The 17,676-nt window shown below is 48.5% G+C and overlaps 1 protein-coding gene across 1 annotated transcript in view; it reads left to right on the forward strand.

The window, feature by feature from the left end:
- Positions 1–17,676, forward strand: part of tns2a (tensin 2a) — a 36,824-nt gene that overhangs the window by 4,992 nt on the left and 14,156 nt on the right. The window contains exons 2-7 of the mRNA XM_083674721.1: positions 6,701–6,806; positions 7,453–7,490; positions 15,961–15,999; positions 16,390–16,431; positions 16,989–17,038; positions 17,325–17,513. Coding sequence (XP_083530847.1) covers positions 6,701–6,806; positions 7,453–7,490; positions 15,961–15,999; positions 16,390–16,431; positions 16,989–17,038; positions 17,325–17,513 — 464 coding nt within the window. The remainder of the gene's footprint in view (positions 1–6,700; positions 6,807–7,452; positions 7,491–15,960; positions 16,000–16,389; positions 16,432–16,988; positions 17,039–17,324; positions 17,514–17,676) is intronic.

A 17,676-nucleotide genomic window follows, 5' to 3' on the forward strand; every position in this document is an offset into this window, starting at 1 on the left:
CTTACTACTATACTACTCACTAATTACTGCAACTACATATTCCCAGGTGCCCATTAAAGGTCCAGCATGTAGTGTTGCTGCCCCCACTGGCCTCACTGACATTGTGAAAATGTACATACACTACTTTTCTAACAGTGCCAAACATGTGCATATCCTTGTAAACAAACCAAACGTGAAATAGGCACATAAAGGCCAGTGTCCTACCCAACAGCAGATTTTAGAAAACACTTTGTTTGGACTAAAACAGCACTCATTGTTCACTGAACGTTCTTCATCATGTGATCTCATTCCTTCACGTCTACAGATTCATCATGGCCATTTAGCACTTCTTTAAAGCTAAAAACCTACAAACTGGACCTTTAGCAACAACAAGCATGTTGTATAAGGTGTGCAGTAGGAGTAGCTGTGCTAAGATAGGCCCTACCTCTCAGGGATACATGCATGTGTGGGCCAGGGGAGGCCGGTGGAGGTAGAAATAGGAGGACGGGCTCATTGTAATGCATGGAATGTCTTCCGATTTCTACCTCTACAAGCCTCCACTGGTGGGTCCTTCATGACATTGTTCAGTCAAGAACATACAACAGGCCTATGTACTGTGGGTGGTAATGTGAGAATACGAGAATACACAGCTGGGTTTACTTTGAAGTCAATGCAAGGTGGAACTGCATTCCACCCTCTCCGTTAAAGGCCTTCCCAGTAGTACTTCTCCCTTTTCACCACACAGTGATGCTATTGAGCTATTAGTTTGTTGCAGGTATAGGCCGGGCTTTGAATCCTTCCACTGAGAAATGTCCAGCGTGAGTTTATGACAAGTTTATGTGTGTGTGTGTGTGTGTGTGTGTGTGTGTGTGTGTGTGTCTGTGTGTGTGTGTGTGTGTGTGTGTGTGTGTGTGTGTGTGTGTGTGTGTGTGTGTGTGTAAGAGAGAGAGAGAGAGAGAGAGAGAGATGATGATGATGATGATGATGGTGATGATGATGATGGAGGAGTACGCATATAGAACCCATAGAACTAGGCCTAGAGTTTGTTTTTTTAGTTGTATCGGGAGTCAATAAAATCAATGTCAATGAAAATGAATAGGCTACAATAATGAATCACATCAACTTCAGCATGGGGTACAGTAATGATTTAGCTTTATTTGGGTCTTAAAAACCTCGATTACATCAAAACCACCATTTCTAATGACAGTCCTGAAAACTCATGCTTGTTAACGTGCGACGCTGGGACAATGTTGACTTGCTCCCAACAATTACATATCTAATTCCTCGGTTTAGCCAATCCCGAGGAGATATCGGCGCTCTGACCTCCCTGAATTGACCAATCCCAGAGTTGAATTCCAGTAATACAATTCCACAATCTCCTTTCCCTCTCTGACTCCGCCCAGCGGTTCGAGAGGAGGGGTACGAGAGAAAACAAGTTAACTCATAGTCGCTAAAGTATGTTTTGGGGACGTTTTGGGGACGTTTTGGGAATGTAAGAGAACTTTTGAACCAAAAAGCCAAAATTAAAAGGGCAAAGACTGAAAGGAAAAATGAGTAAGGTAAGAATGGAGAAAATGTATAATGTTATTGGAAAGTATCTGGATTTAACTTTTGCGTAGTACTCTAGTTTAATTATATCATCGTCAATCAGCAAATATATACAGTTTCTCGGAGGTATCGGTTTTATATGGGGGGGAATTGAAATATGATGCTTGAATACACACATCCTTATTTTGACAGATCGCACCCCTGCTGCGCACGCCGCTCAGAGTGTCATCCTCTCTGTCAAAATCCTTCTCATTCTGACGTCCCGTAGTTAGAAACTTTATAAACTAACCGTTTTCCCGTCTTAATATAATGTAGTGCTTTTTATTCGTTTTGCAAATGTCGCTGTGCTGTTTTGTCCTACCTTTTAGGCTGTTTCCTCTCCTCAAACAGTGCTGTAACCACACTGCTTGTTCTTTGACCCTCTTGGCACTGGCTTGGTTGTATGATCACGATGTTACATTTTATAATGAGCACATGGGGGGAATGTTATATTGTGTTAGCAGCGCAGTGAGCACATTGGATCTAGCTTTTGTCAGGCGAGGGAGACAGGAACAGAAGATCCTTTCAAACACGAAAGTGAGACTGTTCCAAAAATAAATGACTGCGAGTTGCGAGTCCTGCGAGAGCTGTCTAGAAAGCTCCAGAGAGAACTCATTTATCGTTTATAGGGCTCTCTGATATCAATGATAGGAGGCTATAGTGCGCGAAATATCTGCACATATGTTATGACTAAGCAGTGATAAAATGGTCATATGACCCCACCCATCCCCGTCTCTCCATCTCCTAGGTGCCCAGAGTTACTGCGTCATAACTATTCCCACTGTTTAGACCTATCAATTACATGATTTGGTGTAATGGATTTTGGTTTTTAGGATATGCTGTATAATCTGTAGTGTGTGTGTGTGTGTGTGTGTGTGTGTGTGTGTGTGTGTGTGTGTGTGTGTGTGTGTGTGTGTGCTTGAGTAAGTGTGCGTGCGTGCGTGCGTATAGGTGTTATTTGATGACGTATCTGGCTATTCATGATGAGGTGTTGAGGGTTAGCCAAGGTGGTGTGTGTATTACCACGTGACGTGTTTTCATGTTTGGCAGAGGGGGCATCAGGAGTACCAGATGAGTAAGAGGATGCTGTGAACAATGGCTTGGCAAATATAGACGTGTGTGTGCGTGTGTCTGTGTCTGTGCGTGTGTGTGTGTGTGTGTGTGTGTGTGTGTGTGTATAAATGCATTTGTGCACGTGTGTGCGTGAGCGTGCATGTGTGTGTGTGTGCACTTGTGTGTCGGTATAGTTGACGTATCATCCCATCCATCTCCTTCAGTATCATGTTCCCATGTCAGAGTTCTTTCCCCGCTCGTTAACATGTGGGTTGACGTGAGGGAAACCACAGAGGATTAATAACATGATAACATTGTCCATGCTTTCCTCTGAGGGTGATAACAGAGGACTGTTAATAGACTGCTGTGTGTGTGTGTGTGTACTGTAGGCCCACTGTAGATGCCTTATCAGTAGACAGGTAGACAGACAGAGAGGCAAACAGGCAGACAGGCAGGCTGGCAGACAGACAGACAGGCTGGTAGGCAGACAAACAGAGAGGCAGACAGGCAGACAGACAGAGAGGCAAACAGGCAGACAGGCTGGCAGGCAGACAGGCAGGCAGGCAGACAGACAGACAGAGAGGCAAACAGGCAGACAGGCAGGCAGGCAGGCAGACAGACAGGGCTAGGGGCTAGGATTAGGGTTAGGGTGTGGGCTAGGCTACAGTGCTGTAGTGTTAACCTATAGAGCGTGTGTGTGTGTGTGTGTGTGTGTGTGCGTGCGTGCACGTGTGTTTGTGCACGTTTGTGTGGAGTTGAATGAGCGGCTTTGCTGCAGTGCTAGTGCTAACCTAGCGAGTGGCTAGGCTGCAGTGTTACAGTGCGAGCAGCTCCTGACCAGCAGAGGTTAAACTGTGAGGCTCAGCTGTGACAGGAAGTGTGTCATACCGCCGTTCTGACCTCACCTCTGGAACAGGCTCTCTCTGTTCCCTCCACTGCCTGTCCCACCCTGCTGAGACACACACACACACACACACACACAGGCGTATACACACACACACACACACACACACAGGCCGATACACACATGCACATACACAGGCAGACACACACACACACACACACACACACACACAGGCGGATACACGCACACACATGCAGGCAGACACACACATACACATACACACACAGACACAGGCGGATACACACACCCATGCACACAGGCGGACACATGTACACACACAAACATGTTCCCCCTCTGAGACACATTGGCCTTGTGTTGAGGGAGGGTAGCTGCACAGAGCAGAGGACACACACACACACACACGACCAATTACACACACATCTCCATCTGTAAATGCTGGCGTTCCATTCAGGGAGGGACACACACCGATACAGGCTCTCACACATGTCATCACATGAGATACATTGGGTTTCTATGGAGGCACGGGGCCTGGAGTGATTGCACACACACACATCATTCAGTGTGTTGCAACGCCATAATGAAGTAAGCATGTTTTGTGTGTGTGTGGTCTGTCTCGTTAGTCCAGCTGCTGGGACGTGGGCAAGGGTCACTGGATGGTGCAGATAGAAAGAGAGAGAGAGAGAAAGAGAGAGAGAGAGAGAGAGAGAGAGAATCGCAGCCACACAATACACATCATTGTGTAAATATCAAGACTATTTTTGGAGTGAAAAAGAGGGGCAGAACATCCAGGGGGTTTGTAGGAACGTGTATGTGTGTCTGTATATGTCAGCCCCTCCCTTCAATCCAGCTTCTGTTCTTTGACTTCTGGTAGACAGGCTGTAGGAAGGGGAGGGTCTTTCTTTTCAGAAAGCACTTCTTTGACCCCAGAACTTCTGGTTCCTTTGCTTCGGACGGCTAAAACTAAGAGAACAGGCTGCTCTTGTCTCTTGTGTGCAGCTGATGGCCGGGTGGGCCGAGGGGGGGGGGGGGGGGGGGGGGGGGTGAGGGTTGTCCTGTTACACTGACTGCAGAACATACTGTCACGTCTGTTATATACACAATCTCTAGGGTGTGTGGGTGTGTATGTGTGTGTGTGTGTGTGTGTGTGTGTGTGTGTGTGTGTGTGTGTGTGTGTGTGTGTGTGTGTGTGTGTGTGTGTGTGTGTGCACGTGTTTGAGTTTGGTCTGATACACACTCACTGGTGTGTGTGTGTGTGTGTGTGCCCGCGTGTGTGTATGTGAGTGTGAGTGTGTTTGAGTTTGCTGCTTTCTTGCATGAGGAGGGGCTGCCACAGGTAAAGTCCTGGGGGTTCCTCATTGATGTAAGGCAGGAGGTAAGATATTACCTCATTTAGACCTGCAACAGGGGAGGCTGGTGGAGGTAGAGATCGAAGGACAGGCTCATGGCCATTCCTTACTCCATTCCATGCATTACAATGAGCCCGTCCTCCGATTTCTACCTCCACCAGCCTCCACTGATGTGAAAGTACATTGCACTGGACATCCTTAGGCTGTTCTTTCCTCTCTCTCCCTCTTTCTCCTCCCTCCTGCTCCCTCGCCCCCCCTCCATCCCTCCTCTGTCAGCTGACCGCCCATTCAGATCCATTCATGACTTCACTAACAGAGAGAAGGAGTTCATGAGTCTTGTAAAGAGGACATTGTTATCTGTCACACTTAACCTAATGGCTCACAAGGCCTGATCGAGGACATTGTGTCCCTGTAGGGGTTATAGACCGGCTGGCTCGGTTCTGCTGGGGCCCATGCTCTCTCTGCACATCTCTGCCAGGCTTCTCTCCAGGATTTTGAAACAGCGTGGTGCTGGATTGCAATTATCAAAACCCGACTTGTGTTTATTCATGTCAAAATATGCTCAAAATACACCTAAAATGTGTTAGACGTGTGTCAAACACCTGGAGAGGTTGGAGGTTAGGGTTAGTGAAGCTACTCGGCCAACAACGTCAGGCTCAGCTCCATCATACTGTAGGCCTCATATGAGTGTGTTTGATCCAGGTCTGTGTTAAACACAGGACATTGAGCAGCTGTAGTTGTTGAGTTTGATGTCTCTGTCTGTCTGTCTGTCTCTGTCTGTCTGTCTGTCTGTCTCTGTCTGTCTGTCTGTCTCTCTCTGTCCGTTTGTCCGTCTGTCTGTCCGTCTGTCCTCAATGACGTGTAGTCTAGCTGCAACCCAGAGAGGATTGTGTCTCAGGAATGTTGTGAAACTACACCCAGCTCACTGCATGTACACACACACACACACACACACACACACACACACACACACACACTGCCCACAACAGCATTTAACTGTCATTTAACTGTCCAGCCCAACACCACAGGCAGGACGGCAGTCAGTTAATGAGTTACTCTATTTAAACCTTGTTCCCTGAATGTGTCCCGTGCACACACACACACACACACACACACACACACACACACACACACACACACACACACACACACACACACAAACACAAACACATGCACGCACATGCACTCTATGCACACACACACACAGGTCACTCCATGGTGGCATCAGCCAGAGTGGAGGGCACCCTCTCATACCTGGCATGCTTGGGCTCTGCGTGCGTGCGTGCGTGCGTGCGTGCGGTACCAGGCCAGCTCAGGGTGCCATCAGTGTAGTGTAGTAGTGAACATGGTGCTTGATGGAGGAGAGAGGAGAGGAGAGGAGAGGAGAGGAGAGGAGAGGAGAATGGAAAAGGGAGCAAACAGACGTGGAGGAAAAACACAGCTTAAACAAAGGTCCATTATGTGTGTATCAGTTTGATTTCCACACCAATGAAATCACACAGAGTTGGACGAGGTTTAGAGAGAACACACACACACACTCACACTCACATGCACACAGAGTAGCTGTTGTTTTTTCAGTGGCATTAGAGAGCTGTGTTCTTATGTTCACGTGTCTGAGCATTCACCTAGCTATCCATCCATGAAACATGCTAAAGTCACACCCCTCCCTCTACATGCTCAAAGCCGCGTGCGTGCGTGCGTGCGTGCGTGCGTGCGTGCGTGCGTGCGTGCGTGCGTGCGTGCGTCCGTCTACTGACAGTCAGGAAAGTGTGTGTGTCACTGCTATCTTCTAACAATGTGTCCTCTGTGTGTGTGTGTGTGTGTGTGTGTGTGTGTGTGTGTGTGTGTGTGTGTGTGTGTGTGTCAGCAGACGGGGAAGGGGGAGCCCCATGTCTTCAAGGAGAAGACCTTTAAGAAGAAGAGACAGTGTGGAGTGTGTCGACAGAGTGTAGACCACGTAGGCTCCTTCTGTAGAGGTGAGTGTCTGTTCTGCTCTACTCTAACCTACTGTAATCTACTGTACTCTCTATTCTCTATTCTAGTCTATTCTATTCCATTTTAGCTGTCTTTCTAAGACATCCTCCTGACTTCCTGTAAGCGGATTATTGTCAGATCAGATCATAGATGAAGTTTCTAACTCTGCTACTGACTGTATTATATATTCATATATATATATATATATATATATATATATATATATATATATATATATATATATATATACAGTACCAGTCAAAAGTTTGGACACACCTTCTCATTCAGTGGTTTTTCTTTATTTTTTATTATTTTCTACATTGTAGATTAAAATTGAAGACATCAAAACTATGAAGGAACACATATGGAATTATGTAGTAAACAAAAAAGTGATAAACAAACCAGGATATGTTTTATATTTTCGATTCTTTAAAGTAGCCACCTTTTGCTTTTGGCAAGGTGTGTCCAAACTTTTGGCTGGTACTGTATATATTTCAGTCATGGAAGTATTTCATATGAACTAATTTGTCTCTTTCTTCTTCTACCCCTCTCTCCCTGACTCCCTCCCTCCCTCCTTCTACCACTCCTTCCCTCCCCCATCTACCCCTTTCTCCCTCCCTCCCCCTCTCTTGTCATCCTTCTCTCCAGTGTGTAAAACAGCCACTCACAGGAAATGCGAGGCAAAGGTAAGACCCACTGAGAGGCCCTGTGTGTGTGTGTGTGTGTGTGTGTGTGTGTGTGTGTGTGTGTGTGTGTGTGTGTGGTACCAGGACAGCTCAGGGTGCACACACACACATGCACACACACACACACACACACACACACACACACACACACACACACACACACACACACACTGAGAGGTCCTGTAGGGACAGCTCACCTCCTCTGAGCTGTAGCTGGGGGTTAAGACTGACAGACTGAGTTCCAGACTGTAGTCGTCCCAGTGGTGTGAAGAAGGCCTCTCTGTTCCCTTCTCTTCCCCGGGGCAGAGGGGAGATGAGGGGAGAGGAGGGGGGAGGAGGGGAGAGCAGGGACCGCGCCCTAGCCCAGCGCCATGCTGTGAAAGAGGCATTGATGGAGGACTGAATGCCAGTGTTGCCCGGGGGGGGGGGGGGGGTGCTGGCGTTGGGGCGGGTGCCAGCCGTCATGGAGGAAGACAAGTGTCAGACATGTACCCTGTGGCAGCAGGTCTCTCTATCTGAGGAGAGCAGGGGTGCTATCGTCTGTTTGTTTGTTTGTTTGTTTGATCATTCATGAATTCATTTGTTTGTTCATTCACCCGTTTGTCCGTTTGTTCGTTCATTCATTCATTCATTCATTCATTCATTCATTCGTTTGTTTGTTCATTCAGGGCAGTAGGGTTGGGATCCAATTCAGATTTCAATTCATTCATATGGGAAGTACAATGAAAGGTAGTATATTGGAAGGTAATACATTGAGAGGTAATACATTGAGAGGTAATACATTGAGAGGTAGTACATTGAGAGGTAATACATTGAGAGGTAATACATTGAGAGGTAGTACATTGAGAGGTAGTACATTGAGAGGTAATAAATGTTAGACGGCAGGTTTTTCAATATCAGTGTGTTTGCTAGTAGAAGTAGTCTTAACTGTTGGCTTGTTGTGCCCAGCAGCCATAGCTAGCTCTAGATGCTATTACTAGCAGCCAAGAGATAGTGTGATAGTGTGTTGCCTGGCAATAGCAGAGATAGGTATCAGTACAGCCCAGGAACTTGGAAGGGCGAGGCCAGCCCTCTGGGGTGTGTGTGTGTGTGTGTGTGTGTGTGTGTGTGTGTGAGAGTGTCTGTGTACATGTGTGCATGCGTGCGTGTGTGTGATCATTTAGGAAGCACTAATTCAGGAGAGCTGTAGCCATGGGGCTTTCTGAAACCACTTCCAGTAAATCCTCGACACATGACACACCACTGCTGTGTTCTGTCACTTCCTGTCACTTCCTGTTAATTCCTGTCTCTGATCATCTGGAGGATTTGATCAAAGAGACCATTGCCACTTTAGCATAATAATAACTTTAGCCTTATTCACTGACAGAGAGACAGAGACAGAGTTTGGCATTGACACCATGAAGCCAGTTTGTGATCTCAGATCTGTTGTGTTACCTGTAATGGAGGGTCATTACAGTAAGCTCTTTAACTCAGTTAGTCCATTTGGCATTGGTTAGCACCAACCTTGACTGTGTGGCTGAGGTGTGCATGCACCACAGGGGAGGCTGGTAGAGGTAGAAATCAGAGGACGGGCTCATTGTGATGCATGGAATGGAATGAGGAATGGTATCATGATACCTGATGTGTCACCTCTCCTCCCACCCATCAGTTGATCACCTGTCTCCTCTGTGTGAGTGTGTGTTAATCACATAGTGTGTGTGTGTGTGTGTGTGTGTGTGTGTGTGTGTGTGTGTGTGTGTGTGTGTGTGTGTGTTAATGACAGCATTTGTGTGTGTGTGTGTGTGTGAGTGTGTTAATGACATAGCATCTCTCTTAGTGTGTGTGTGTGTGTGTGTGTGTGTGTGTGTGTGTGTGTGTGCGTGCGCGTGCATGTTAATCACATTGCATGTCTGTGTGAGTGTATTAATCACATTGAGTGGAATCCTAACTTGAGATCCAAGTGTGTAAATTGAATCATCATGCTAATTTCACATTGACATCAATGCAAGATTTACGCAAATGTCGAAATCTCGAGTTAGGATCACACCCGTGACTGTGTGTGTGTGTGTGTGTGTGTGTGTGTGTGAACATGTCTGGCTTCATAGGGCATCTGTTAGCCATTGTGTTTACTCATTACGCTTGTATTTACATCTCTGAAACGCAACAAGTGTTGCCATGGGCACAGGATGACGAACGACCTCGTCCTTTACCGTCTTGTCGTCCTGGCGATGCTCCTTCTGGGAAAACCCCTCTGTCTTCACTTCCCAAAAAGCAAGAAGGGATGAAGGAAAAAGGAGAGACGTCTGTACTTCTGTTGTGCTTGTCCTGTGGTCGTCGTTGTCTTTGCCTTTTTTACGCCCACGACGTAAAAAAACAACCCACAGCTGGCTCATCTCCTGTCTGTAATGAAGGAGTCCACTACAGACTACTACACACACACACACACACACACACACACACACACACACAGTCACACACACACACACACACACACACACAGTCACACACAGACACACACACACACACACACACACACACACACACACACACACACACACACACAGACACACAGTCACACACACACACGCACACACACACACACACACACACACACACACACACACACACACAGACACACAGGTTTAAAGGTCAGGGAATGTTGCCATGACCAGCTGCCCAATAAGGCAGGGATAGATACTTCCGCTCCAGTATTTAGGCAGCAGGCATATACTTATGGAATAACAACGACTGAAACCTGACCTTAGTGGGAGTGAATTTACTCAGTAAAATATTTGTAATTATTTGATTTCAGCTAATCACAGGCGAAGCTCCGGGGGGTGGGGTGGGGGGGGGGGCGTGCGTGCGTGCTGTGGGAGATGATTGATGTAAAGCCAATGGCTATGTGCCGTCCATTTTCGATGCTCTTTCTCTGTCTCTGTCTGTCTGTCTGTCAGTCTGCCTGTCTGTTGTCTGCCAATAGATATAGAGGGTTGTGTGAGAGTGTTGGCCAGAGAGTGAGTCAGTGTTGTGAAGCTGACGTTGGTACAACCATAAGCGTGACGGCAGGATTAGCAGGTCTGGGACCCAGCCAGATTCTAAGACCCTGGGGTCAGAGAGAGGGAACAGGACTGGCTAATTAGATAGAGGAGAGGAGGAGAGAGAGAGACGGGGGGGGGAGAGAGAGAGACGGGGGGGGGGGGAGAGAGAGAGACGGGGGGGGGGGAGAGAGGGAGAGGGAGAGGGAGCGAACCACAGCCACACAATACACATCATTGTGTAAATATCAAGACTATTTTTGGAGGGAAAAAGAGGGGCAGAACATCCAGGGGGTGTGTAGCAACGTGTATGTGTGTCTGTATATGTGAGCCCCTCCCTTCAATCCAGCTTCTGTTCTTTGACTTCTGGTAGACAGGCTGAAGGAAGGGAAGGGTCTTTCTTTTCAGAAAGCACTTCTTTGACCCCAGAACTTCTGGTTCCTTCCTTTGCTAATAAGACTGGCTAATTAGATGGGGTGAGAGGAGGGGGAGAGGAGGGGTGAGAGGAGGGGGAGAGGAGGGGTGAGAGGAGGGGGAGAGGAGGAGGAGAAATGAGAGGAGAGGAGAGAGAGAATAAGACTGGCTAATTAGATAGTTAGACAAAGCAGGACTTACAGTCTCATTATCATCCAGAGAGAGAGAGAAAGAGAAAGAGAGGGAGAGAGTGCGAGAAAGAGAGAGAGAGGGAGAGAGAAAGGGAAAGAGGGAAAGAGAGAGAGAGAGAGAGAGAGATGGGAAGGGGGTTGGAGGGGGTAAGACAGGGTAAATTAGACGGTGACTGTTCCCACTGCAGTATAAAGCCAGTGTAACCCACAGAGGGGGTGGGGGGGAAGGGGGGGGAGGCACGGTGGGCGGAAGAGGAAGAGGAGGACATGGGGATCTATTAAAACCTCTCTCTGTGGTTAGGTCAGTTCAGAGGGGATTTTTCCATTGTTGATGGCAATCTTCACCCTGCTGATGGTTTCTTCAGTTGTTTATTTACTGTTGTTTATTTCTGTCCTCTGTTGCTCTTTGAGAGCTTGTTTGGCTTGGAGGAGGGTAGGATGGGGGAGAGAGAGATAGAGAGACTGTGTGTGTGTGTGTGTGTGTGTGTGTGTGTGTGTGTGTGTGTGTGTGTGTGTGTGTGTGTGTGTGTGTGTGTGAGAGAGAGAGAGAGAGAGAGGAATGGAGGGGTGGGGTGTGTTGGGGAGTTTGTTGTGGTCAGTGTTGACTTTGGCTCCAGGATTGGGACTCTCATCCCACACAGTCATTAGAGACACCAGAGGGACATGTGACCCCTGCACACACATCTCTCCTCTACTCTCCCTCAGCTGTGGGGAGAGAGAGAGAGACAGAGAGAGGGAGAGAGACAGGGAGTCAGAGAGAGAAAGAGAGAGAGAGAGAGACAGGGAGAGAGAGGAATAAAGAAGAGGGAAGTCGATAGAAAGAGTGCGGACTAGAGAAAGAGAAGAAGAGAGAGAGAGAGGGGAGAAGAGAGTGAGATAATTCCTAATGTGAACAGAGAGTGGACTCTGTAAGCCACCGAGATCGAGAGGTAATTCTCGACAGCCGTTTCTACCAGACCAAGTCTCCATGCCCCCCGACACTCTCTGGTGTTCTCACGACTCCCTACCAAGAGGCTCGTTCCCAGAGACAGAGAGAGAGAGACAGACAGGTTCCCTCCCAGAGACAGAGAGAGAGACAGGCTCGCTCCCAGAGATAGAGAGTGACAGACGGCAGCCCACCTCTCATAGCTCAGAGAGACAGACAGGCTTGCTGACAGAGACAGACAGACTCCGTCCCAGAAACAGAGAGACAGCAGCCCACCTTGGAATGATTAAGGGGGCCTTAGGTCTGGAATGATTCAGAATGTTCTTACCAGCTTAGGGCAGGTGATTGATGTGAGGTTAATGGACAGGACACAGGCGCTAGCCGAGAGATGTTCTCCCGGGCTCCTCCATTGAGACTTGTGAAGGAGAATCACAACATACATATTTGTGAAAGGTCTGTCAGCTGGAACTGCTTTATATGTATTGTTGTTGTTACCAAAATAAGATACAATCAGGCTGGTGAGGAATGGTATCAAATACACGTGTGTGATACCATTGTTTGATACCATTGCTCATTCCATTCCATGCATTACAATGAGCCCGTCTTCCAATTTTCTACCTCCACCAGCCTCCCCTGGCGGGCTGAGAGATAGTAAGGTACCTCTACTAAGACTGTGTTTCGGTTTGATTGCTTGGTGCTAGAGTTGATGTAGTAGCAGACCCACTCTGTGGAGCTGGAAGTGACTGGAACGTGTGTAACAGGACACGATGAAGGGATGAGATGGAGGATGGAACAGGACACGATGAAGGGATGAGATGGAGGATGGAACAGGACAGGATGAAGGGATGAGATGGAGGATGGAACGGGACATGATGAAGGGATGTGATGGAGGGTGGAGGAAGTGGGCTTGGCTGCAGCCCAACTCATTAAAGCTACTGTTTATATACTCTTCCATGTTCTCCTCCTGACTCTCTCCTCCCTTCCTCCCATGCCTACAGTACGCTACCTCCCTCCCTCCCTCCCTCCCTCCCTCCCTCTCTCTCTCCCTCCCTCCCTACTCCCCCTCTTCTCCACTCACAGCACCTTTTAGTGTCAGTCAGCCCTAAAGCAGGTCCTTTTTGTTCACTAATGCACCCTAGTATCTCTCCATCACACTCACACACACACACACACACACACACACACACACACACACACACACACACACACACACACACACACACACACACACACACTAATAACATACCATGAGTGCTACCTCATGTTTAGTTCTCATAGCTCTGAATCCGTGCATGTAGACAGAGCGCATTAGTGCTTTAGCCATGCTGCTTTGCTTTGATGGATCAAAGCTGCTGCTTGTAGCTATGGCTATGGTGCTTAGCTCTGATTGATAAAAGCTGCTGCTCGCTATGGCTATGGTGCTTAGCTTTGATTGATAAAAGTTGCTAGTTATAGCTATGGCTATACTACTTAGCGTTGATGGATAAAAGCTGCTACCAGCTATTTTGTAGCTATGGCTAGCTAGGACAGGTCAAAGCTGCTGGTTGTAGCTATGGCTAGCTAGTATGGAAGCTGATGGTTGTAGCTGGGGCTATGCTACTTAGCTTTGATGGATACAAGCTGCTGCTTGTAGCTACAGTAAGGCATTAGCTGTGGTCTGAGACTTCTGGATGGAAGAGAGAGGGGGGGGGGGGGGGTTAACAGTGATCCTCACCAGCTAGGCCCACAAAGGGAGGGAGGGAGGACAATTAATGGAGAAAGAGAGAGAGGGGGGGGATAGGGAAAAGGAGGGAGAGAGAGAGAGAGAGAGAGAGAGAGAGGAGGGGGCTAGCCCCGACAGGAAGTGTGTGCGTAAGTGTTGGCCCACGAGATGGAATCCTGTGTGTTTGTTCTGGCCTAGTACTCCCCTGCTGTAGGCCCCCATAGGGGGGAGAAGGGTGAGAGAGGGGGGAGTGAGGGTGAGAGAGGGGGAGAGTAGCCCATCTCACTCTCACTGAGGGGCAGAGGGGAGGGAGGAGGGGAGTGAGGAAAGGCGTAGTACTCCCCTGCTGTAGGCCCCACCTCTCTGGGTTGGGGGGAGGGGGGGAGGTGAGGAAAGGCAAGGTACTTCCCTGTAGGGCCCCATCATTCTCACTGAGGGTAGGGGAGATGAAAAGAGGGGAAGGAGGGACTGGGGAGGGCAGGGGTAGAGAGGGAGAGGGGGAGAGGTTGGGGAAAAGGAGGGGAGAGCTGGGTGGGAGGGGGGATGAATGTTGTTCAGAGAGGGAAAGTTTGACAGGGAGAGAGAGGGGGGAGAAAGGGGGTGAGAGGGGGAGGGAAAATGCTGGATAGAGGGATTATTGGAGAACGACAGGGAAATAAAATGTTGGAGAGAGGGAGTAGAGTTTGGAAGGGAAATAGGAAAAGAGGATATGGAGAGAGAGAACTGGCTAAGGTGGAGGAGAGGAAAGAGGAACAGAGAGACTGAGAGAGAGAGAGAGAGAGGGGGGGGCGGGAGAGAAAGAAAAAGGGAGAGAGAGAGAGAGAAAGAAAGGGAGTGGGTAGTTTTATAAGTGCTGCCTAGTTAGCTGAGTATTTCCATGTTCTTTCCCAAATGGTCATGGTTGAATCGCTCTCCTACATCCTTATCAGGAGAGGCTGGTGGAGGTAGAAATCGGAGGATGGGCTCATTGTAAAGCATGGAATGGAATGAGGAATGGTATCCAACCCATCATCCGATTTCTACCTCCACCAGCCTCCCCTGATCCGTTTAAACACCAGTCCTATTCTTGTTGTGTGCTCCTGACCTTGACACAGATGTTGTGTGTGTGTTGTTGTCACAAGCTCCGCTCCCTCAGCCAACCAGAGCGCAAGATAAGATCTGCTGTGGTCCGTGATGAGGAAAGATGTCTGCGCCAGTGGGTTGATAGCTGAGCGGTGGTGTTAGCACGAAATGGAATCATACAGAAATAAGCTTTCTGATGTGTGTGTGTGTGTCTGTGTGTGTGTGTGTGTGTGTGTGTGTGTGTATGTGTCTCTCGCTCTCTCTCTGTCTCTCTCTCTCTTTCTGTGTCTCTCACTCTCTCTCTATCTCTCGCTCTCTCTCTCTCACACACAGACAGTGACACACCCCTACCCAAGGCCTATGTAACTTCCCTCACACACACATGTGCACACACACACACACACGCACACACACACACACACACACACACACACACAGTGACACACCCCTCTTCAAGGCCTCTGTAACTTCCCTCCGTGTACAATGAGATATACAAGCCCTTGCCCTTTCCTGTAGCCAAACAAACAGACCAGACAGGGCTGGGGAGCGGAAATACTGGAACACACACACACACACACACACACACACACACACACACACACACACACACTGGCTCTGCGTATCATTACGTAAGCATGACTGTGGTCCTTCACCCTGGCTCCGCTGCTGTTACTGCCTCTTTCTTCCACTTCCTGGGGTCAAAGGGCAAGGCCTAGGGCCTGGCCTCCGCACATGGGAATGTCACGTGTGTGTGTGTGTGTGTGGTGGATGTCTTCATGGTCTTACTATGGTCTTTTATCTCTCCGTCTGAGGGAGCATTTCCTCCACGGACACATCTCTTCCTCTCCGATCCATCTCTCTGTCTCTCCCTCTCTCCCTTCCTCTCTCCAGCTGCTCCACCACTCCCTTTTCTCCCCCCTCCCTCCCTCCCTCCCTTCCACCTGAATGTACTGTACAACAAACCCTCCCTCCCTCCCTCCCTCCCTCCCTCCCTCTCTTACTCCTTTCTTTCCTGGAGAAAAAAAAAACATCAAAAACAAGCTACAGGAACACTAGGACTTTAGGGATGGCCTCAGAGTGTGTGTGTGTGTGTGTGTGTGTGTGTGTGTGTGTGTGTGTGACATCCTGTTTCTAATAATGTTCCTCTGTCTCTCTGTTTCAGGTGTCCACATCCTGTGTCCCAGCACCCTCCTCTGATCTGGTCAGGAACTTTCTTCTCCTTCTATTTTTTGTCTTTCTTCTCTTTCTTTCAGCACTTGAAACTGTCCGCCCTTGATTCACACAGTTGATGTTTGATGCATTAAAGTCTGTTAGTTGCATTACGTCTGTCTGTCTGTCTGTCTGTCTGTCTGTCTGTCTGTCTGTCTGTCTGTCTGTCTGTGTGACTGCCTGACTGTCTGCCTGCCTGCCTGCCTGCCTGTCTGGCTGGCTGGCTGGCTGGCTGGCTGGCTGGCTGCCTATCTGTCTATCTGTCTGTCTGTCTGACTGCCTGTCTGTCTGTCTAACTGTTTGACGGTCTATCTGTCTGTCTGTCTGCATTCTGTTTATATGACTGTCTGTCTGCCTGACTGTCTGTCTCGATTCCCTACAGCAGCGCAGAGGGACAGCCCCGTCTCGACACATACAACACCTGGTAAGAAGACTTTACCAGACACACACACACACACACACACACCACCCCCCCCCCCCCCACACACACACACACACACACACACACCATCCAAGCACATCCAACACCTAGTGAGAAGAGCAGACACATCCCTCCTTCCTCTCCTCTAACCTCAGACTGTTCCTCTCATGAGTATGAATCAGACCAGAGGCAGAGATGTGTTTATCACACTCCCTGGGCTTGGTGGATTCATAGCTTCAACATGATCATTTCACCAGGTGTTCACCACAAACCACAAACGACTGCTGGATCCACCACAACATGCGTCTGTCCATGAGCAGTATTTCAATGAGCAGTATTTCAATGAGCAGTATTTCAACAAACAGTACTTCAATGAACAATATTGCCAGTACATCATTAGGTCCTCAAACTAATTATATACTGGCAATACTGTTCATTGAAATACTGCTGATTGAAATACTGTTCATTGAGTGAAGGCAGACTAGTGGTTGTTGATGTTCACCTGTAGGACATGTATCTAGGGAGAAGGGTCACATGGTTGATGTTGTCTCTGTCTGCAGGGTTCCACCAAGTCTCTGACCTACACCAAGCAGAGAAGCACCCTGCCCAGGTAACTCTCTCTCTCTCTCTCTCTCTCTCTCTGTCTCTCTCTCTCTCTGTCTGTCTGTCTGTCTGTCTGTCTGTCTGTCTGTCTGTCTGTCTGTCTCTCTCTCTCTCTCTCTCTGTCTCTCTGTCTCTCTCTCTCTCTGTCTGTCTGTCTGTCTGTCTCTCTCTCTCTCTCTGCCCCTCTCTCCTCTCTCTCTCTCTGTCTCTCTTCCTCAGCCTCTCCATGTACATCTTATCTCAGACCTCCTTTGGATAAAGCTAGATCGATAACTCTGTAGTTCCCTCTCCAGAAGCTTCAGTGTGGACCGTGTGATGGACCGTGTGATGGAGCGCCACTATGACTTTGACCTGACCTACATCACAGAGAGGATCATCTCTGTGTTCTTCCCCCCTCTGCTGGAGGAACAGAGGTATCGCATCAACCTCAAGGAGGTGGCCTCCATGCTCAAGTCCAAACACCAGGACAAGTTTCTGGTGAGGCAACCCTCTCTCTTTCTCTCTTTCTTCTCCTTCTTTCTGTCTCTTCTTCGACAGTGTTTTCTTCTTTGTTGCAGTTCAGGGGAGGCTGGTGGAGGTAGAAATCGGAAGACGGACTCCTTGTAATGCATGGAATGGAATGAGGAATGGTGTCACCCATGTGTT

This window comes from Argentina silus, assembly GCF_951799395.1.
Source record: "Argentina silus genome assembly, chromosome: 8".
Taxonomy (NCBI): Eukaryota; Metazoa; Chordata; class Actinopteri; order Argentiniformes; family Argentinidae; genus Argentina; species Argentina silus.